At 43.1% G+C, this 23268-nt stretch overlaps 1 protein-coding gene across 1 annotated transcript in view; it reads left to right on the top strand.

The window, feature by feature from the left end:
- The first annotated feature begins 3203 nt into the window (after positions 1 to 3203).
- Positions 3204 to 23268, top strand: part of SLC5A5 (solute carrier family 5 member 5) — a 38481-nt gene continuing 18416 nt past the window's right edge. The window contains exons 1-8 of the mRNA XM_083158297.1: positions 3204 to 3238; positions 3505 to 3863; positions 3985 to 4050; positions 4388 to 4439; positions 4531 to 4598; positions 11054 to 11208; positions 15296 to 15436; positions 19913 to 20042. Coding sequence (XP_083014423.1) covers positions 3510 to 3863; positions 3985 to 4050; positions 4388 to 4439; positions 4531 to 4598; positions 11054 to 11208; positions 15296 to 15436; positions 19913 to 20042 — 966 coding nt within the window. The 5' untranslated portion in view covers positions 3204 to 3238; positions 3505 to 3509. The remainder of the gene's footprint in view (positions 3239 to 3504; positions 3864 to 3984; positions 4051 to 4387; positions 4440 to 4530; positions 4599 to 11053; positions 11209 to 15295; positions 15437 to 19912; positions 20043 to 23268) is intronic.

Here is a 23268-nt window from a genome sequence, read left to right on the forward strand (position 1 = left end):
TCTTTCAGGTTCTGTTTTACAATTCCCCCACCCTTATCGGAGGGGCGAATGAAAATGTCATTATAGCTTGATAAATCATGCAGAGCCTTCATTTCATTAGGAGTAAGGTTATTGGCATAGTTCTTACCCACTATTGTGAAAGGTCCAATACCGTCTTGGTTAACCCGATTTTCCAACATGCGGGTAAAGGTTCCGAATAGAGGTATTAAAGAGATTAGACGAGACCGGATCAAATTTATATCTCTGTTGTAGCTTTTATAGCGCAGCAGGTAATTGTACTGTACATCCTCAGTTCTGGTCCCAATATATTTAGGGTTGTTAAGATACTCATGCAGTTTAAGTTGAAGTTCCAGTTTGTATCTCTCAATGGACCATTGCATAGATGTTCTGAATACATCGAAAACGTTTGATCACTGCTTGTTCCTGTATTATTTGACTCAGGGAGTCGCTTTCATTCGCTCGATATGGGACCATATGGTTTACCATTGAGGAGTGCTGTCCACTTTTTTTTTTTAAAAAGCATAAAAACTGTTAAAATTGCAGAATTTGGGGTTTTTTTTGCTCCTACGCTATTATTAGCCTCAATAACATAAATTTCCACTCATTTCCAGTCTATTCTGAACACCTCACACCTCACAATATTGTTTTTAGGGCAAAAGGTTGCACAGAGGTAGCTGGATAACTATGCTAAGCCACACAAGTGGCACAAACACGTGGCTCATGTAAGAGTGGCACTGCAGCGGCAGACAGGATGGCAGTTTAAAAAACTAGGCCCCAAAAAGACCCCATTGTGGCTTGATCGTGCAGTGTTTACCATGTGCAGCCAAGGAGCAGTGAGCATTTCGTGCAGCACAGAGTTTGTCTGCAAGTGTGTACAGTACCTGTTTCGATCAGTTTAACATCCAACAAGACCCCTATCTGGCTTGATTGTGTGATTATGATTATTATTAATTAATGTAATCTGATTGTTTAATTTTGTGATTATTATTCATTTATTAGCAGTCGACTCTTAAATCATTGCCTAATGGGTGGAGGGGAGGGGGCTAATCAAATTTAAGGTGCAGATGGAAGAGTTCCTCCACCTCTCTAGGGCCCCTGGGTTGGAGATGTATTTCTTTTCAGCAACTGGTGTCTTACTACCTAACCGTACATGTACGGTTAAGCAGCCAACAAGACCCATATCTGGTATGTGAGGGCTATCTGGCTGCTACTTCTCACACTCAATTGATCGCTAGGGTGGATTCAGCTATCTGGCTCGCTAGGTGTGTCGGGTGTTTCCTTTCCTCCCTCACCGCTTCACATGCGTCAGGTGCAGCACCGCTCCTCTGCCTATGTCGTAGGTGGCCGTGTAGGCTTCAATGGCCTTTTGCTGCTCCTCCATCCTCTGCAGCATATAGAGGGTGGAGTTCCAGTGCGTCACCACCTCTTGTTTAAGCTGATGCAGGGCAGGGCAGGATGGCAGCCTCTATTCAGTGCAGGCAGCACCAGTGGACTATATATAATTAAATTAATTAAATATTATTATAGCAGCCTAGTAGGTAGAGAAACTACTAGGTAGGTAGGTAGGCAGTAGCACTGCCTGTGGCCACCACAAAAGGTAGTTACAGCATTAGCAGACTACTATATGCACCAGCAGAATTTATAATTAATTTTATTATTAGGTACTGCTTGGCACTCAGTGGCACACGTCAGTGCACCAGCAGCATGGAATTATTTTTTACAGTCCCACGCAGCACTGCAGGACAGGTATTATTTTTTAATTAAATTATATATAGCATCCTAGTATGTACTAGGTAGGTACACTTAGGCAGTAGCACTGCCAGTGGCAAAAGTGGACTGAGTAAATAATACTGGCAGCCTCTATTCAGTGCAGGCAGCACCAGTGGACTATATATAACTAAATTAATTAAATATTAATATAGCAGCCTAGTAGGTAGAGAAACTACTAGGTAGGTAGGCAGTAGCACTTCCTGTGGCCACCACAAAAGGTAGTTACAGCAGTAGCAGACTACTATATGCACCCGCTTAATTTATAAGATTTAATTTTATTAGGTACTGGCACTCCGTGGCACATGTCAGTGCACCAGCAGCATGGAATTATTTATTACAGTCCCACGCAGCACTGCAGGACAGGTATTATTTTTTTATTAAGTTATATATAGCAGCCTAGTATGGAAGGTAGTAGTAGGTAGGTACACTTAGGCAGTAGCACTGCCAGTGGCCTGAGTAAATAATACTGGCAGCCTCTATTCAGTGCAGGCAGCACCAGTGGACTATTTATATAATTTATTATTAATATAATATATAATATTACAGCACAGCACCAGAGGTAGGCCCCAGCACAGAGGAGACAGTAGTACTACAAGTACACAGTTAGACTGTCCTCCTTGCTAGGGTGATCCCACCCTAAGCAGAGAGGAGAACAGAGTACACAGCAGCACTGAGGGAGACAGCCCCAGCGAATAAAATATTGCGTTCAAGGTCAAGCTCAAGCTCAAGTTTAAGCCCCAGCAGCAGCACCAACACACCCTCTCCCAACCCACTACTAGACTGGAGTGAAGATGGCGGGAGCTGCTATTTAAAGCCTCTCGAAATCCGGCACCGTGTGATGACGTTTTGCCTGCTCGGCCGGACCCGAGTCAGGCGGGAATCTCCGAGCTCTGCTCGGAACCGTGCTTGGATTGATGACGTTCGTGGGGGCTCGGATCTCTGGAATCCGAGTCCGCACATCTCTAACATATATATATATATATATATATATATATATATATAAAATTGCCCATAATCACCACATCTATTGTAGTACAATGTAAAATGAAAATAAATATTGCCATGGCCTTGATCAAGAAACAATTGTGTAGCTCTTGTTTTTACTACAACTTAAAGTTGCGCTATTCAGACTATAGGTACAAAAAATTTCTAAAATCCCTATACAGAAAAGGTTACTTGTCCTAGACTAGAATAAGAGGTACATGCTTTGATGAAGTGTACAATATCACAGTAAGTCCTAGCTGCACAGTACAGGTTTGTAGCAATACATAATTATACAAAATAGAATTTCAGTAGAATTGTTGCCTAACATTGCACAAATAGCTGTGTACCTAGTGCTGCTGTAAGAAGTTCAGGACTCCTCCTCTCCTCAGCGTCATTCTTTAAAGCACCTTCTCCCTCCCTTGTCTCCACTTAACTTTCTGGCACCAGAATCTCTCCTCCTGGAGATTTTTGAAGTCTGCTACAAGTGAGTGTGGGTTCCTACAGCCTTTCAAATGTACTACTTTGTTTTAATCTCACTGCTTCATTATTGTTTATACTGTTCAATATGGTGTTTAGTACAACACAAGTAATCTGATAAAAATGGCAATTAGTAGTTATTTTGTTATTAGACTTTATTAGAGTTATTTTGTTATTAGACTTTGTTATTATAATATTTCTTCATGGACCATGCTGATATTAAATAATGTAGCTGTTTTTATTTCAAACCAAGTTTTTACTTTTAATCCCCAGGTCCAATGGATGAATTTACACCTTATGTTAAGGACCAATTGACCTTCTCTCTTTGGGATTATGGAGTATTTGCTGCAATGCTGTTTGGATCCACAGGAATTGGATTATTCTATGCACGTGGAGGGCAGACATCTGATGATTTCTTCACAGGTGGCAGGAGCATGTCAGCTGTGCCTGTAGGATTGTCCCTATCTGCTAGCTTCATGTCTGCTGTGCAAGTGCTTGGAGTGCCAGCTGAATCTTACCTATATGGTTCTAAGTTCATACTGATGTGTCTGGGTCAGATTCTGAACAGTCTCCTAACCGCTTACGTCTTTATGCCAATCTTCTACAGGCTGGGGATCACGAGTACCTACCACGTAAGGAACCAGCAGTATCCTTAGCAATGCACTGTGTATTTTTTCAAACATAGCTATAATTATACATAATTATATTTATATGTTGAATTTGTCGCATTCATAACAAATGTCTTCTGCACAGTATTTAGAATTGAGATTCAGCAGAAATGTTCGACTCCTTGGCACTATCCTGTTCCTTTTTGGGACTGTGAGTATACATCTTTCATTATATGTAATATAATCATATTTAAGTACTCATAACCTCTGAGGCACTAACTGTATGTATCATATAGCTTCACCTCTGGACCTACAAGCTATGCTATTACTGATGCCTGTCCTTGTGTTTCCCTCCTATGTCCCTGCTTGCAGCAGGGCCCTCCTACCTCCAAGTCTGTCTGTTGTTACCCAGTTTGTTTTATCACTGTCTACAATTGTAAAGAGCAATGGAATCTGCAGCGCTATATAAGAAACTGTTAATAAATAAATGTAATGCATTGGACATATAGACCTGATACTTTTAATAAAATGTTCTCTTCCCTCCGCAGATCTTATACACTGGTATTGTTATCTATGCTCCTGCGCTTATACTCAACCAAGGTTGTTATCACATTACTACTTTAATTACAGTATGCATATGTAGAATTGACAGTTCTCAGTTCCTCTCTTCACTTACTGTTTTTCCTTCTAGTCACTGGGCTGGATATTTGGGCCTCCCTGTTTTCTACTGGAGCCATCTGCACATTTTACACATCAGTGGTGAGTGAGAAAAAGGCCGTAATTATTGTTATTACGTATGCTCATCTACAGTATACACCATTGCACTGAGGTTCAAAAAGTGCCATCAGATTGATAGATGAGCTCGTTGATGTGTCTCGACCTTTTGACTGTCGATCTGACTTTGTCGACCTTAGCTATGTTGACCTATTTCAGGTGTCGGCCTAAGGCCTGTCGACCTTCAGTGGTCGACCCAATGCATGTCAACCTCAATAGGGTCAACCTAATGGCCATATCCCATATAAGCAATTTATATCCCTAGTGCCAATTACTTGCTATGGTTTAGTGCAAAATGTTACCAAAATGCAATGTTAGTAAATAATCCTTTGTATTAGTAAATAATCTTTTGGGGCATTTGTTTTAATAACAACAGAACTGCAGCGATTACGAAGTCTTTTTCACGGGAGATAAAATATCCATTCTATGTACATAGGGAAACCCGCACGGACGCGTTTCGGATTCCAATGAACCATTCTTCAGGTGCGGTTCATTGGAATCTGAAATGCACTGCACTGACTGCTTGCTGGAGAGATTTATACACTGCACTTTTGGCAATGTAATAAACTAGGTTTTCACGCTTCTTATAAAGACGCAAGACACAGAAAGTGAATTCAAATATTTATAACATCTAAAAATATATATAAAAAACACATAAATAACACATTGCGCCAATTAATAAAATGAATTAATTCACAGGGTATCTGTCCATAAATAACTAATAATGAGGTTGTATTATAGCTGGCATCCCAGCTGTAGATGATAATGATTGGTTAATATGAACGGCTATGGTTAGTAAGCATAAGCTTTACAGCTTCCCATTAATAAACAGTTAGTTGCCAGTGGTAGCCAAAATGTACTCTGAAAAAAAGATTAGCGTTTATGTTCACACACAATGCAGAATTGTGAGTTACAGATTTGTAGAAGACATGTTCGCGCACAAGAACAAGTATCCAGTAGGCTTTCACATAAACCAGAGTAGGCTTGGTATTTTTTTTTATACCCATTTTTTTGGCAACAGTGCCAGGGAATTAAGTCAAGGTTGACCCACCTGGCCAACTAGCCTCACCTCCAGTTTAGTGACTGCTTGCTGCCTATGCCTAGAAGATTCTTTCATCTAACGTCTTTACCGCTTCTTAGCCCAGGCTTCTTTCTGCTGGCATTAATCCTGGCAACACCTACTTATGGTGAGAGCCTGAAGCATATCCCCTTACTTTGCCCATGTAGGTATTTGAAGTATATGAAAAGTTTGTTTTGTCTTTGGGTAAGTATTTGGGTAATTATTATTGGAATATCCATTTGTGAATTCTAGTGCCAATCCCCTTTGCTATTTTATAATATTATGTCACCTATTTTAGATAGCCAATAAAATGGATTTGACCTTGCAATAATCTCTAATAGAGTTGGCAATCTCTAATATTTAAACCTTTTTTTTTTTATAAAAAAAGAAAAAAATGGACAAGATCCAGTAAGAAAACCTTTATTTCCAAAGGAGCAGTTAGTACTTTGAGATTGCATGTAGAGCACAAATGGATGATATTTGTAGTACGGTAGCTGGACTTCATTTTCATAATACTCTTATCGCTACATTATTCATGTAATTAGGCTGTAAATAGCCTGTCATTTGCCTGGCTGGATAAGTTGAGTAAAGGTGCCCATACACGTCCCGATACTGCCGTACTTTTTGTACTAATATAGCATCGCATCGCATGCGTTGTGCATGTCATGTGCATGCAATGCGATATGATGCAATAAAAAGACAGTACAAAAAGTATGTGCAGCACATACTTTTTGTACTATACGATGAGATGCCACGGGAGCGCGCACCTCAAAGCACACATCATAACGGCAGTATCGGGACGTGTATGGGCACCTTAAAACATTGAAACTGAAGGTCATGTGCTGTATACCAGTTCAAATTATTTTTAATTTGAAAATATGCTTATCAGCCTGCCTTGCGGGTACGGTACATTGGACAGCGTCGTTAGCCCCAATAGAGGCAAAATGTAACTTTCAAATAAGTACAGGTACTATCATTTTTTTTCCCGCAGCGGGCAAAATTTTGGGCTGCTGATGGTCTTTTGTATTCTATTAAACACAAGACTTGTAGCCACGGTAATTTCTAAAGAAACTAATGCAGAATCGGTGCAACTTTAGGAAAAATCCTTATTTCAAGATAAAATGTTGAACTTGGTTCAGAGCCCCTGGAACATGGACATTTTAATTAGCTTAATTAAGCCAATAATTACATGTCATTACTCAAGTGCAATTCTGCAAACAGAAAATAATGGGTTAAAAGATGTGGGACAGATATATGGGAATATATGGGATATATGGGGATGCATTAAAATTTGCAGGTAGAGTTATTGGTTGTTGTTTTTTTATATAATAAAAATTGAAAGCAACCTCAACGCTTTTCTTTTTTATTCATTCTAAATATGAGAAAGCATTTAATCAAAATATTTCCTTCAGGTTTTTGCTGGAAAAATGATTGCATCTGATTTTTATTTATTTTTTTAATATAGAAAGAATTAATAGCGCACATACCAACAGCAATTAAAAATGGGTGTCAAGTAAACAAACAATGCCTTCAGTTGAATATGCCACAGTCCTCCTTTTTCTATAGCTGAATCAGGATTAAATTATTTAATTATGTACAGTATATAAATCAATCCATTATGCCAAGTCAGTGCAAACAGTTTTGGATCATACATGCAAATCAGTCAACCCTGGTCAGTGAAGCAATCAAAGTGGGCTACTCTTAAAACTTCCATTGAGCATCTCCGGAAAGTTTCACTCCACTGCTCTGGTGATAAATTGTACCAAGAACTGTTTTCCTGTTGCTGCAGTAAAAGGTGATAGAAAAGCAATGCTACTGTATAGGGGTCTATTGAGAAATAGATGAGTGAATAATCCATTGAAGATACAAACATTTACTTCTGGTTCCTCAGATATTATAATAATTCATTTTACTTAAAGCTACTTTTTTTCCAGTCAAAAAGAACATAGGACTTATCGGCTTGATATAGCTTTATTAACAAAGCAAAAAAAGCATGCAAATGGACAAAACCATGTTGCACTGCATGTGGGGCACATAGAACTTGTGCAGAGAGATTAAAGATGCCCACACACTAAAAGATCTGCGATCGTAAGATGTGCGCATAAATTAGCCTTCAAATCTTTTTTTCCGTCCTGGACAAAAGATTTCAGGCAAGCGCACATCTTTACCAAAGATTTTTCTTAAGATCCCGTGTGCGTTCCTATGGATCTTTTGTTAAATCTTCTGATCTTTTGTGCAGCACGTAAGATCAGAGGATTCAGCTAAAGATCCACAGGAGCGTGCATCGGACAGAAATCAGCCGTTTTGCGACCGATTATCGGTAAACATCGGACGATATATCAGCCGATTTATCGGAAATCGTCCAATCGGCCCAAAAATCGTTCTAGTGTGTGGGCACCTTTAATTTTGGCTAAGCTATGTTTAAACTGAAATCTAAATTGCAGTGTAAAAATAAAGCTGTATAACATCTATTGTCTACATGCAAAAGCACCCATTATTTACCCTGCAGAGAATACATATCAATATCTACATAGCATGAAATAAAGTACACAGTTTAACAGTTTAAGCAGCATAAGCCAAGGCAGGGCACAGATTTTTTTTCCGTTGACTTGCTTCATAAAAATCGTCACTGCTTGGCTCCCTTTTGTCATAAATTAATGTTTCATAAAACAAATCCTTCCTTGACAAATGCTGTATAGAATTGTGAAAAGTGCAACAAACTCCATCCAGTGGCTCTCAAGATTAGCCTAACCAAACAGATGCCTACTGGGGACTTTATTTTATACTATGTAGAGATATGAATCAGGTCCCAAGAGCAATACATATAAAGTTACATAGTTACATAGTAAATAAGGATGAATAAAGACCTGCGTCCATCGAGTTCAACCTAAGGGACTACGGGCTTGATTCAGAGGTACATGCAGTGGTGAAGTTACAGTATGTGATAATTTGCTCCTTTGCATGCACATATTTTGAAAATCCCTATAGTGCATGTGTTACCCTGAGTGCACACATACTATAAATGCTCTATTGCACAGGTTCTCAAACTCGGTCCTCAGGACCCCACACAGTGCATGTTTTGCAGGTCTCCTCACAAAGGGCCTTATTTTGGTTCATTCTTTCTGACAAAATCCTTCTTAGATGGGCAAAACCATGTGCACTGCAGGTGGGGCAGGTGTTACTTGTGCAGGGAGAATTAGATTTGGGTGGGGTTTTACTTCAAAGTGAGATCTATATTGCAGTGTAAAAATAAAGCAGTCAGTATTTTCCCTGCACAGAAACAAAATTACTCACCCAAATCTAATTCTCTCTGCACATGTTACATCTGCCCCCCCTGCAGTGCACATGGTTTTGTCCATCTAAGAAGGATTTTGTCAGAAAGAATGAACCAAAATAAGGCCCAGAATCACAAGTGAAATAATTACTTCCCCCTGTGGATCTTTTAAAATGTGTCAATGAGTACTGAATTTACCTGCGCACCTGCTGTGTGACCTGGGAAACGTGAACTGTGTGGGGTCCTGAGGAACCCCTGCTCTTTTGTGTACAGGAGAGCTGGTATCAAAACCAGCGAGTGTGCATTTCAAGGAGTGTTGCAGACATGCCACTGCAAATGATCTGCGTTTTCAGATGCAGAGCCGCTGCCACACAGAGTATGTTTAGATGAGGGGTGCTTTATCATAGGAGGAGGCCCTTGTGCAGCCATGCAGTGATATAGAGTTTCGCTGCTACTACTACTAGAAAGGCTCAAACTTCAATGTGCCTGGCCATTTTCCAGCGATTTTCACAGCACTACTGCTGTCGTTGCAGGACTATGGAAGTGTAAGTGGACTACGGGGAAATTTACTTCGCATGTGATGTTGCTATGGGCAACCAATCAGAATCTAATTCTCATGTATTTATCACCCACTAGAAGATAGTAGACAGGATCTGATTGGTTGCCCATAGCAACATCACATGTGAAGTAGAATACACATCTTAGTAAATTTCCCCCAAATTGTCTGCCATAGAACTGGTGCAGTTGTCGGTGGTGGATGCGATGGTGCTCCCATGGTGGACTGTTTGGAACCACAGGCAGTGCTACTGTTTGCAGAGGAGCAGAAAATGGGCATCAGTGCTTTCACATTCCGGTGCATGCTAGTGCACAAGGGGTGGCTGAAAGTAATATTTCCCATCCCAGTGTTTGCATCTGACGTGTCCAATTACAGTAGCACCTTTCAAGTAGTAAAGTACCTGGATATAATCTTATCATGTTTTACAGCATCCAACCAAAATGACAAACAAGTAAACATTTGAGTGTAGAGCTCCTAAATGTCATGGGGTTTAACTCACAATACCCCATGTCCCATAATTTAGATTTGTGATGCAGTTCGGCAGCTCTAAAAGAACTTTAAAAAAAACTTTTTTATGGAAATTTTGGACATTTTTGCCATGGACAGGTTCAGGAACATTAAATAAGGGGTTCAGGAACTGAGTTCCTGCTGAAAAATAACACTGAAAGAAACACAGAAGGCTGAATAAGCCTGAGGTGACATAAACCACTGAGGGTTCTCCCAGGGTACACTCTGTTGTTGATCACATGCTATTGTAATGAGGATGGGCACAAGGCCTATCAGAGCAGGGGGAGGGTTTAGACAGGGTAGGAATGATCACGAGTTTAAAGTGATCACCCTCTGTTCAAGAAGCCCCACCCACCCTTCCCTATTTCTCTTCCTCTTCGGCGGCGGTGAAGAACGGTCATTCTTTAAGAACTCTGTATGTGTGTAGGTAGTGGGGTGCACTTCCCCTCGACATCGATTGTTATGGGCCATGCTTCTGTCCGGGGAATGGCCGTCACCACCAGGCCTGGTGGCTGACCAGGGAGAGTGGTCACTCAGCGTTGTATGTATGCTTAGTGATCTTTAACCCCACCTTTCCTATAGTGACCGTTCTTTAGTGCCTCCACCATTCATAGTCTTAGTTAATTGTCAAAATAAATTTGACATTCTTTTTGAAACGCCAGCACTTTGTGTCGTGTCTTTATTTTAAGTTAAGTTATATAAGGTTTAGAGTTTAGTTTGTATTTAGGTGTATAAACCGTCGGGGTGGGCCAGGGGGATACCCGATGGTGAGTTTATGCATTCAAATTAATAAGAATCTGTTCAGTAGGATCATGTAAATGTTGAAGTCAGACTTGCAGTCACATTGGCAGTTTTGTTTAATAATATTTCAATATAGTATCCTGAAAGCAATGTTTTCAGGTAGAATGTGTCATTAGGTTGGATAATTGTGATGCAGTCAGTAAATTACTTACCTTGATAAGTAATTTTCCCTGATTAGCTTAACTGCATCCATTAGAGTTTATTCTGTTTTTATTTTATTATCTTGTGTTTGTTTGCCGTAGGGGGGTATGAAAGCTGTAATCTGGACAGACGTGTTTCAGGTGGTGGTAATGATCACTGGGTTCTTTGTCATCGCTATTCGTGCAATCTGGCTTGTTGGCGGAGGCACTGAAGCCTTGGCTATCGCAAGCAACTACTCCAGGATTAATTTTGGAGAGTAAGTATATTTAGTAACCATGAAAATTCTGGGGGTTGTTTTTTTATTTTTTTTATTGTGTATTTAAGCAATTTGCTACTATGTTTGAGCTTTTTTAGCAAAAAATTTGCAGTCTAAAGTTGCATACACGAAAAGATTTGAAGCAAGATGTGGGCGTTCCCGAATGATAGGAACAACTAATTGTTCAAATCGTTCCGTGTATTGTTCACGATGGGCGTACCTGTCGATTGTTAAGATTGGTCTATAATCTTTCATGTATGTTCGCGCAGGGGAGCGAGGGTGTGCGACTATGCGTGCGCATAAACCATTATGCCCATGAGCAGCCACTTGGTGCGAGCGGCCAGGACAAATTATTTGCCAGCTGCTTGCACATGGCACTGTGGGCGGGGGACGTGGGGAGGCAGTGAGCGGTCGCGCCCATGGGAATGCCCAGGGTTTCATTGGCATTCCCGTGAAAACACTTTCCGCACAAGGCGCCCCCAGACCTAAGACACCACAGAGGTGTCTTAGGTCTGCAAGAGCTGTAGAAATCATTGATGGTCAGCAACCATCAAATGATTTCCTCCCCGCACGCAAGGTGTGAATGGAGGGGTGACCAGCCGTGCCGTTTGGTGGACTCGCTAGGCTGTGAAATTCAAAGCCTTGCGAGTCAACCAGAATAAAGTCCTATGTGAATACATGTAAGAGTACAGTCAGAACCCCCCAAAATAGTTAATAATATAGCACAGTTTTATAGGAAGCTGAATGCTATTAAATGGTTAGTTTTGCCAACATTAAAAACAATGGAAAAATGACAGCCAGCAAGTGTGTTTCAGCAAACAAATCTATCTAAAGTAATTCACAAAAAAAATTTCTCTATATAGTTATTATGTATATACTGTACATATCTGTAAAAAATAAATTAAGTAAAATAAGTTCTGTATTTTCCTTACTTTTCACCTTATCTGGTGTGTGTTAATAGTTATGTTAACTCCTATGATTTGCTTGAGAAAACACATTAATATGGTTGTTCCTTGTTTATTTGGGGCCTTTTCTTCAAAAGGAATTGATTTGTACACACTATGCCGACATAGTGGCCGAATAGGTAAGCATACACCCTTACCAATATCAGTTTGGTATGTCTCTGCAGACATCACAACTGCTTGGGCATTTAAATTTGCCTGCCCAGCGATGACATAGGTCCAGGGCCGGTGCTAGGGTGCTTGGCAACCCCCTCTTTCCCCTTCCTGCAAACTATATATTTACACCCTCCCACACATTGCAAAGAGACAGCGCATGCTACAAAAAAGGGTGTATAATGCCCATAGTAGTATTGCCTCAAACACATAATATGCTCAGTAGCAGCAGTGCTATAATTAGATATTTTGTTGCCTTGTGCCAGAAAAGGAATTGGTGTCCACATACACAAACAAATTAGGGACAGTGCGCCCCAAAGACACGCACCAAAAACTTACACTGTTATGCCCCTGACACATTATGCCACACAATGTAATGTTTATTGCATATTGTTCCACTCGCTGTAATGCCCATTACGCCGCACACCACGCAATGCCCATTGCACATTATGCCACACACTGTAATGTCCATTACGCATTATGCCCCACATTGTTATGATTGTTACACATTATACCACACGCTATAATGCAAATTACACATAATATCACACATCATAGTGCCTATTGCATATTATTCCACATAAGTGCCACTTACCTACATGCTTGTTGCCAGGAGTTACATGCACATTGCCAGGGGTTACAGGCTTATTGCAAGGGGTTTCTTGCTCATTACCAGGGTGCTGTGGATGGGGCATGTGAGGAGAGAGGGCGCAGCAGAAGAGAACCTGTGTAGGGAGGGGAGAGGGGATATTGTGGATGGGGAAGGGGTGTATGAGGAGAGAGTGAGATAGAAATGGGAACCTGTGTGGTGAGGGAGGGAGTGAGTAGGGGGAGGGAGAGCAGCAGAATAATTGGTCTAAATCAGGAGCCTTGGCAAGTCTGACACAGCAGAGTTGCAGAGCAGACTGGCGCCTCCCTGCTCTGCAGGCTCTCCTGAGTGGGTAGCACCAGCCCTGCATAAGTCCTTGCAGCCAGTATACGGGAGGTCAGCGGATTGCCCATTCACACAGCCTGCTGTTACACTATATATGAATATACAGGCTTTGGCTATGATGAAGTCATTCACAGACATACAAGATGTACTCACCCACCAACTCACTACAATATATAGTTTGTCTTTCAAACAAACAATATATTGTTGTAGTATGTACCCAGCATAAAGCTGGATACACACTAAGCAATATATCAAGGATTCAAGTGAGCCTGTCGGTATGTGTATACACCTGATTTGTCTGTAAAATATATTGTTCACACACATACACAGTGTCCGATGTGCAGCACAGCCGATGGCCAATATGGGTGCCACACTCTGGGTCCCGACAGTCATTTACCTGATGTTGGGATCTCGACTGTTAAAATACCGATGCACGGGTTCCCGACGGCCACCAGCTATTCTCCACGACCCCCATAGAGGGAGAATAGAATAGGTGGCGAGCGTAACGAGCCACCATGCCCGCAGCTGTCTGAGTCCGGCCAGTCGGGATCCCGACGTCGGGCTAATGACTGTCGGGATTCTGACTGTCGGAACCCTGTACCACACCCGGCCAATATATTCAAAGATGTATTGGTGCATCTGCCTGTGGTTATACAGGCAGTCCAAGGACCCCCGGGCCGACGTCACAGCTGGGCAGGCAAATGCAAAAGCTTGACCAGTTTACTGTTCTGAACGACACAATGAACGGCCGTTTGGTAAGTGTATATTCTTATGTGAATTGGCCACTCTGTAGCATTAGTGGCTTGTTGTTCAAGTGTGATGATGTGTACCTAACCTTAAAAATGGTGAAAGTCAGGCATCATCCAATACTTTCAGGCAGGTGACTGCTGATTCTGTTGGTACATTGCATTCATATAATCTACATGGCAGTAGCTGTTGTTTGCTATGCACCATGGGGGTTATTCTGTTTGATTCGCTCGGATGTGTATTCGCATCCTTGCAAGTCAACCTACGCCTTGCGAATGGTGGTACGCCAGCCCACCATTCGCAAGGTGCGTTTCTTCACATTGGCTGTGAATGTATGTTTTACATAAACATCCATTCGGAGTGTGCAGGGAAACACCCACATCATTCGATGTTCGCCAACCATCAAATGATGTGGAACATGCACGCATATGTAAAAGTGGTCTGAGGCACCCTTACATACAGATGTAGCCTTGCTGATTCTATCGCCAGCCCCCGCCAGCGGCTGGCTATTTCCAGGGGCATGCGCACACAAGCCACTGGTCCCCGCCGCCTCCCCCGCCATCGATTCCCCTCGCCGCCTCAACCCACCCCCTGCACTGGGCAGCATCTCTCTGAAGTGGAGACAGGGAGGAAGAGGCTGCCCATCTGCCGTGATACTGGGACGCGCGAGTGAGACGCACGCGCATTTTAGTCCCTATCGACGGCGCTCGCCAGTGAAAGGGATCTGGCGGGGACCCTGCAAAAATGAGCAGGCTACATCTGTATGTGTGGACGTTCTGAAGGAAGTGGGAGGGCACCTGACATCTGGTAAGAGTCAGCTGGCCGCCCCGGCGCCCACATCACAACATCATTAGCATGAGAACGCCCAGTGTTCTTGTGGGTACACCAATAAAACACTGGGCATTCACATATGCTAATGGAGCCACCCGCTGACCCACGCCCCTCTCTGCCCCCCACCCGCTGTCCTGGGTGCTTGCACCCAGCGATCTGACTATTCACAGCGGGTGCCTGCACCCTGCATATGCGCATGCACAGAAATGTAACAAATATATCACAATGATCATTTCTGATATAGAATAGCCATAAAGATTAAAATGTGCATAAAATAGCTATAAATGGCAGTGCAATGAGGACTGTAGTGGAACTGCTGATTAATTGAATAGTCTTTACACAAGACACAAAAATGCATGAATCTATTACACTGTGTAATTCTGACTTGAAACAAGGAAGAAAGACCCAGTAAACATTGATGTCTATGACGACTTCCCATAACATTCTCTTTTAATTCCAGCTTTGACCCAGACCCCCGAAGACGCTACACTTTTTGGACCTTTCTCTTTGGTAGCACCTTCCTGTGGCTGTCCATGTATGGCGTCCATCAGGCGCAGGTCCAGCGCTACATAGCCTGTAAGACTGAAAGGGAAGCCAAGCTGTGAGTAAATCTTCTGTTATTTGTTTTCTATTATTTTCTGATCTAATTTTGTTTCATGTTACTGTATCTAGTTTCTTATTCTTTTTGGTAATATAAGGATATGGTATCATTTATACTCTGCCCCCTGCACATGTCATCTTTTAAATAAAATTGTGCTCTAGGCTAGGGAACTATTTTATCTCTGTTTGCGTTCTGCTAGGCTCGCTTTCATTATCAAGAAAGATACAGGACAAAAGAGAGAAGTTATGTAAGATATTGTAAGGTTGTGCTAAATCTAAAGATGACTGGGTTCGTACCTTAAACCTAGTTATTTCACTAAAGATATAACAAAGCATATTCGTATGGGTGCAGGAGAACATAAAACATATGATTGTCAGCAGAGATAAATACTTTTCACTGCATAATCTACTACATTTCTTGCCTGAGTTAAGTAATTGTACCTCAGCTCCTAAAAACCATCAGTAATTTATAACAAATCGAATCCCCCATAAAGGGGTGCCGACAGTTTGGTAGTGCCCAAGTAAAATAGGGCATGTCCAGATCTACAGGATAGGGTCTGGACATGCCCCCATGAAAAAAATAAACAAGCGGGAGAGAGAGGAGAGGTTGCCGCTGCAGCTGTCTCTCTCTACAGCCCAGCACATGGCACTAAGCAGAATATGCTGAGCTGGGGAGAGAAGCTGTGTCCTCCAGCGGCAGCCTGTCATCTCTCTCCACACTGCCCAGCTCCCTGTGGCCCTTATTCAGATCTGTGCGGCCGGAGCCGCACACGGTGCTCCGGCCGCACAAACCAATCCCCGCCCACGATACGGATCGCCACGGCCGTCCGTACACGGACGGCTGGCGATCCGCAAGAAAATGGTGGGGCGTACGCCTCCACCATGGTGGGAGCTGCCCCCTGCATTCGATGGTCGGCGACCATCGAAGGCAGGGCCGCACGCCCCACCAGGTCCCGCAAGCTGAGACCACACGGACAATCGTCCGTGTGATAGCTTGTATGGGGGCTGAGAGCTGACATCCGGCGACGTCAGCTTCCCGCCCCCATCACTGGCGTCATACCCTCATTAGCATGCATACGCCCCGCGTTTGCATGGGAACGCCCATGAAACGCGGGGCGTATGCATAGGGAAATGAGGGTATGAAGCCCCTCACGCCCCTATACGCCCCCTTTGCGGCGGACGAACTACGTCTGCGGCGAATTGGGCTGCACATGCGCAGATTGACCTCTGCGCATGTGCAGACTGAAAACATCGGCGGTACGGCCGCACGCGGGCCGTACCGCACGATTCAGAATAAGGGCCTGTAATGGGGTAGCGGGACTGGGCTCCTCCAGCAGACCTGGGCCTGGTTAAAAAGTACCTGCCCCCGCCCCCCCCCCCCCCCCCTTCCCCGCCATTGTCCCCATATCCAAAATGCTTGGAACCAGAAGTATTTTAGATTTTTTAGTATTTTGGAACATTTGCATACCATAATGGGATTTTTTGGCAATGGGACCTATTTCTAAACACAGACTGTATTAATGTTTCATATACAACTTGTACACCCGGGGGAGGGGAGGGGTCTTATTCAATTCCAGCCAATATTTCCAGCAGGCGGAAAGATAAGCCCTGAGTATGACTTGTCTATGTAGCTTTGACTTCATTAAAATTTTGAATCTGCATTTACTAAAACGGCCGCTGGATTGTTGAATGTGCGGAAGTTTTCGACAATCGGCAGACCTTTTTGCCAATCCACAGGCTTTCCGGCTGTCGTGATCTTTTCCAACAGTCGGAAAAAATGGACCTGACATTAAATATTATTTTGAAAATTCAAGCAAAAAAGAGTCGATATTTCGCATGTTGGTAATATCATCCTGGATTGAATACCCCCCATAGCCTAAAGGTAATTTTATACACTACTTTTAACGGGATACGGTCATTAGGTCTACAACAATTAGGTTGACAAATATTGGGTTGACACCACTAGGTTGACATGCAACAAGGTCCACATGGGTCAAGGTCGACATGACATTAGGTCGACACAAGCATTAGGTCGACATGGGATAGGTCGACAGTCAAAAGGTATTTTATGCCCTACCATCCACTAGGGCGTGGGGGAGAATAATATAGTGCCCGAAGCATTGGGAGCGAAACGAGTGATTCGAGGGGATGAGGTGCACTTCAAACTGTGCCCATGTCGACTGTGTCGACATTCAGGTAAAGAAACAGTGAAAAACCCCGTGTCGACCTTGTGTCGACCTAATGACATGTCGACCTAGACCCATGTCGACCCTGATCCATGTCGACATTGACCCATGTCGACATTAACCCATGTCGACCTTGCTGCATGTCAACCTAGTGGTGTCGACCCAATGCTTGTCGACCTAGTTGTTGTAGACCCAATGATCGCAACCCTTTTTAACAATCTTGTGCACTGAGCCATCAGAAAGCACAGGTCTCGATCTCAGTTGCACACAAAAGGTTTTGGATTTTAGAATATTTCAGATGTTGGAATCTCAGATATGGGAGACTCAACTTCTATGTATCTTTTCAAAGTATATTTCCTCAATATTTATTAATTTTTTATCAAGATGAAAAAAGTACCCAACCACTCATTTGTGCCACATTTTTACATACAATTAAAATCAGGCCCTAGATGTTAAAAATAAAAAGAGAGAGGGCCTTATTCTGGTCTGTGCGGACGGAGCCGAATATGCGGGCAGGACCGTGCGTCCTAAACCCCGCCTTTCGTTCGGATCGCTTACTCCGTCCGAATGCGGTAAGAAGCTGTCCGAACGGACCGCAAGTGTATTTCTCATGAATACACCTCCTCCATCTCAGGGAACCTCCCCCATCATTCGATGGTCGCAGACCATCGAATGCAGGACCGAGTGGTCAGGCAGCTCCCGCAACCTCAGACCACACGGGCATTTCTCTGTGCAAAAGCAGGGATCTGGGCGGGCAGCTGACATCCGGCAATGTCATATGTCCGCCCCCTACACGTGCGTCACGACCGCATTACCATACGTACGCCCAGCGTTTTCATGGGGACGCCCATGAAACGCGGGGTGTAAACATATGGTAATGAGCCCAAACAGCCCTTCACGCCCCTCTCCACCCCCTGTTCGTAGTGTACACATTTCATGCGGAATTTGGACGTGCGTCCCGTTCGCACATGCGCAGAGACGCCTCTGCACTTGCACAGACACTAAACATCGGCGGACCGACCGCACGCGGACATTACCGCACCAACCAGAATAAGGGCCTGAGAGAGAGAGAGAGAGAGAGAGAGAGAGAGAGAGAGAGAGAGAGATTAGGTTTACATGTACATTTTGAATCATTCCTGATTCATGCTACAGACATTATCTGTCATATTACATTCTTATAGTAATGACCCTTAAACATTATGCCACAGACTGTAATGCACCTTATACATTATGCCACACCCTAATTCCCCTTGCCCATTATGCCCCACACCCTAATGCCCCTTGCTCAGTATGCCACACACCTGAATGCCCCTTGCACATTATGCCACACACATTAAAGCCCCTTGCCCATTATGCCACATAACGTAATGTTATTTACACATTATGCCACACACTGTAATGCCCCTTACACATACTTTTAAGAAAGTCCAGGCACTTATCAGTTTGTATTTTATTTGATTAATTAAATTTGTAGTTTGTATGTACAGCAGCAGAAAAACAATATGCTTGTGTTAGAATAAAGTGGTGTAGTGAAAAGGTACATTACAAACTAAGGTGCTATAAAATATGATCTGCGCTAAATTATGACACAGACTGTAATGTCCATCATACAATATGCCATGAACCCCTTAGTCACACTGCACTAGCTAGTACCCCTTAGACACACTACGCCAGCTAGAGCCCCTTAAACACACTGCGCCATTACACATTGTGCCACACACCATAATTCCAATTACACATTGTGCCACACACCATGATGCCCATTACCTATTTGATGCCCATTACATATTCCACCACACACCGTGATGCCCATTACATATTCCACCACAAACCGCTGCTCACTTACATGCTCATTGCTGGCGGTTTCTTGCTCAATGTCAGGAGCTTCATGCTTGATGCCAAGGGGTATCATCCTCATTGTCAAGAGGGTTTCATGCTCATTACAAAGGTGGTCTCATGCTCATTGCCAAGGGGTATTACATACAAGGGGGATTTAAATGCTCGTTGCAAAGGGGGAGTGAAATGCTCATTTCCATGGGGGAGTGAAATGCTGCCACCAGCTGTTAAGAATGGAAAGCAGTGACAGCCAAACAGAGAGCAGTGCACTTCCCAGCTGTATGCAGAGCAGGTCCACAGCTATTTGAAATCTAGCGCTCGCAGTGAATATTTTAAAATGTTAAACTTGTGTTAGCCTACTGTATAATCTGTCAAGTGTGTGCCTATCTAAACACTTCCTCTTCTGTTGTTATTGGTCTTGGATGAATGGAGGCTGAGAGTTTCTCTCCTTACAGGTCAATCCTGGTGAATCAAGTGGCCTTATGCATCATAGTGTCAGTTGCAGTCACCTGTGGCATTGTAATGTTTACATTCTACATAAAATGTGACCCCTATCTGGCTGGATACATCTCTGCTCCTGATCAGGTAGTTATCTTGGCATCCATTTGTGAGGAATATTGTGACTGGTTTGAAAAATATTTTCTACCAGATTTTATTGTATAAGGAATTTTTTATTGTATGAAAAATCAAGCAATGATTAATTTAACAGGTTAGGTCCATACTTGTATCTCTTTTATAAAGTGAGTTAGTTAAGCGAGTTACCCAGAATCTCATAAAAAAATGTAATGTCTCTGCAGCTACTCGTTTGTTGTAGATATTTGTTCAAATGCCAAAAATCTTTGTCTGCAGGTGAAAGTAACTAACACGGCCTGTTCATAATGTTGTCATAAGTAAAATAGGAACATAATAATTAACTGCAGCAGAAACTGTTACTAAACTGGAAGAGAGAGAGAGAGAGAGTTCTATGAAGCTAATGATTAGCACAAGTCACAATGTGAGTCTATGTTTTTTTTTTTTACTAAGATGGGAGTTCTATTTAAGATGGGATGTTGCTATTGGCAACCAATCAGATTCTGGGCCAGATGAACTAAGCTTCAAAAAGTAAATAGACAACCAGCCAATCAGCTCGTACTTGTCATGTCACAGGCTGGGTTTCAAAAATGACAGATAGGAGCTGATTGGCTGTTTTTTTATCACTCTCCATTTTATCACTTTTGAAGCTTGATACATCTTGCCCTGTATCTGTTATCTACTAGAAGGTGATAACTAAATAAGAAGTAGATTCTGAGTGGTTGCCCATAGCAACATCCCATCTGAAATAGAACTCCCCACTTAATAAATAAACCCCTATAAGATTGGCAAAGTAGTTACAGCCTGCCAACATTGCTTTGCATTTGTAGGTTACAAAATTAAATAAAATAAAAAATCAAACTGGGATTTACATAATTAGATATTGTCACACACTAGCTAAATACGATTTGCGGATCAAATTGTAACAATAAACATTTGGGGGAGTTTTCATTTCTCCCTTAAATCTATATTTTCCTTCAACTAACAGAATGATGAGGCTACTCCACTGGTGGAAAAAAATACTAGAAATGCTGGTGGAAATAAGTGATCATTTTAATAGAATACAATAGAATAGAATCAATTTTATTAGCCATGTATGCTTGCGCACACTAGGAATTTTTTGTGGATTACAGTGCAGCATCAAGCAGGGATGAGGGGGAAGACATTACATACATTACTTTAAGACATTACATGCATTGCATTCCTAGCTACGACTATAGTGGTCAGGTCGCCAAGTAGGGACACGTTGTTTGGCTGTTGATATTGGGATTGCATTCACTTTGATTGGATTGTTCAGGTGATGGTTGTGTACAGGTTGTGACCGGGATGCAGCTTGTCCTTCGCGATCTTCTCAGCACGTTTCCTTACCCTGGATGAGAACAGATCCCTTATCGGGGGGGAGGTCCGTCCCGATGATCCTTTCCACAGTCTTCACTACCTTCTGCAGGTTTTGTTTGTCATTTTGGCTTGCGCCACCGTACCAGATTGTGATCAAGGAATATAAGAAGGACTCCAGAATGGCAGTGTAGAATACGCACAGCAGCTCATGTGGGTTGTTGAATTTCCTGAGTTGCCTCAGGAAGAACAGGCGCTGTTGGGCCTTTTTGACGTTTGTGGTTACGTTTAATCCCCATCTTAGGTCGCTGGACATGGTTGTTGGACAGAATTTGAAGGATTCAACCCACAACACCACTGCGTTGGCTATTGTTAGCGGGACCAGTGCATTTTTTATTTCCTGTAGTCGACCACCATCTCAACTGTTTTGGTGGGGTTTAGATCGAGGTTGTTGCTGCTGCACCACTGTGTCAGCTTCTCCACTACATGCCTATACGCCAGGGCTGGGCAATAGTGGCCCTCCAGCTGTTGATGAACTACACATCCCAGGATGCTTTGCATTAGTTTTGCTATGTGGCCATGCTGAAACTGATGCAAGGCATGCTGGTATGTGTAGTTCATCAACATCTGGAGGGCCGCTATTGCCCAGCCCTGCTATACGCGGTTTCATCACCATCCTTGATTAGGCTGATGATAGTGGTGTCGTCTGCGAATTTGATGATTTTCACTGACTGCTCAGCTGAGGTGCAGTCATTCATGTAGAGAGAGAAGAGCAGAGGACGCATCCCTGATTGTTCGTGTGCTGGACGAGAAGGCACCAGCTTTGACCACCTGTTCCTTTGCCATTAGTAAGTTCACTATCCATGAGCATGTTGATTCTGGGACTCCTAAGGAGAGGAATTTGGGATGCAGGATGCCGGGGATGATAGTGTTAAATGCTGAGCTGAAGTCCACGAATAGGACTCTCGCATAGGTGCCTGGGTGGTCTAGGTGTTGTAAAATATGGTGCAGCCCGAGGTTGACCGCATTCTTTCGAATGTGTTCATGGCCACTGCAGTTAGTGCAATTGTCCTGAAGTCATTTAGGTCCTTCGCGGGTGTTTTCTTGGGGACCGGGATGATGATAGAGCATTTGAAGCAGGCAGGAACCTTGCACAAGTCCCGCAGCCTTCTTAGGTTTTATTCTTTTGAGTACTGCTTCTACTTCGCCCTTGGTCTACGTGCGGGGCCTAGGAGTGGTGGTTTTTGTGATGGAGTGGGGGAGGTACGGCCTTCTTAAATCTGCAGTAGAACTTGTTCAGGTCTTCTGCAAGTTCCTGGCTGGTTTCAGACTGTGGTTGGGCTTTCTTGTAATTTGTGATGGTTTGCATGTCCTTCCATACTGCCGCAGGGTCCTTTGCTGTGAGGTTGTGCATCAGCTTGTTTGTATATTCCCTTTTTTCAAGTTTGATACCCCGAGCCAAGAAGTTCCTGGCTCCTTTGTACTGTGCCCTGTCCCCGCTCCTGTATGCCTCCTCCTTGGCTCAGCAAAGTTTCCTGAGCTGGCTACCGAACCATGGCTTGTTGTTGTTTAAGGATCGGATTCGCTTGGTTGGTACACATAAGTCCTTGCAGATGCTGATGTAGGATGTGACTGCATCCGCTAGTTCATCTATGTTAGAGGCAGAGGCTTCGAACCCCGTCCAGTCAGTGCAGTTGAAGCAGGCCTGGAGCTTTGTTTTTGCCTCGATTGACCAGTTTTTGACACACTTGAGAACAGGCTTAGCAGTCTTTAGCTTCTGGATATATGTCGGAAGAAGGTGGACTATGCAGTGGTCAGTGACCCAGTGCTGCAAGGGGGATGGATCGATATGCAGACTTTATAGTGGCGTAGCAGTGGTCTAGCGTTTGCCCCTCTCTTGTGTGGG

Source organism: Crinia signifera, chromosome 1 (assembly GCF_055691185.1).
Source record: "Crinia signifera chromosome 1, ASM5569118v1, whole genome shotgun sequence".
Classification (NCBI taxonomy): domain Eukaryota; kingdom Metazoa; phylum Chordata; class Amphibia; order Anura; family Myobatrachidae; genus Crinia; species Crinia signifera.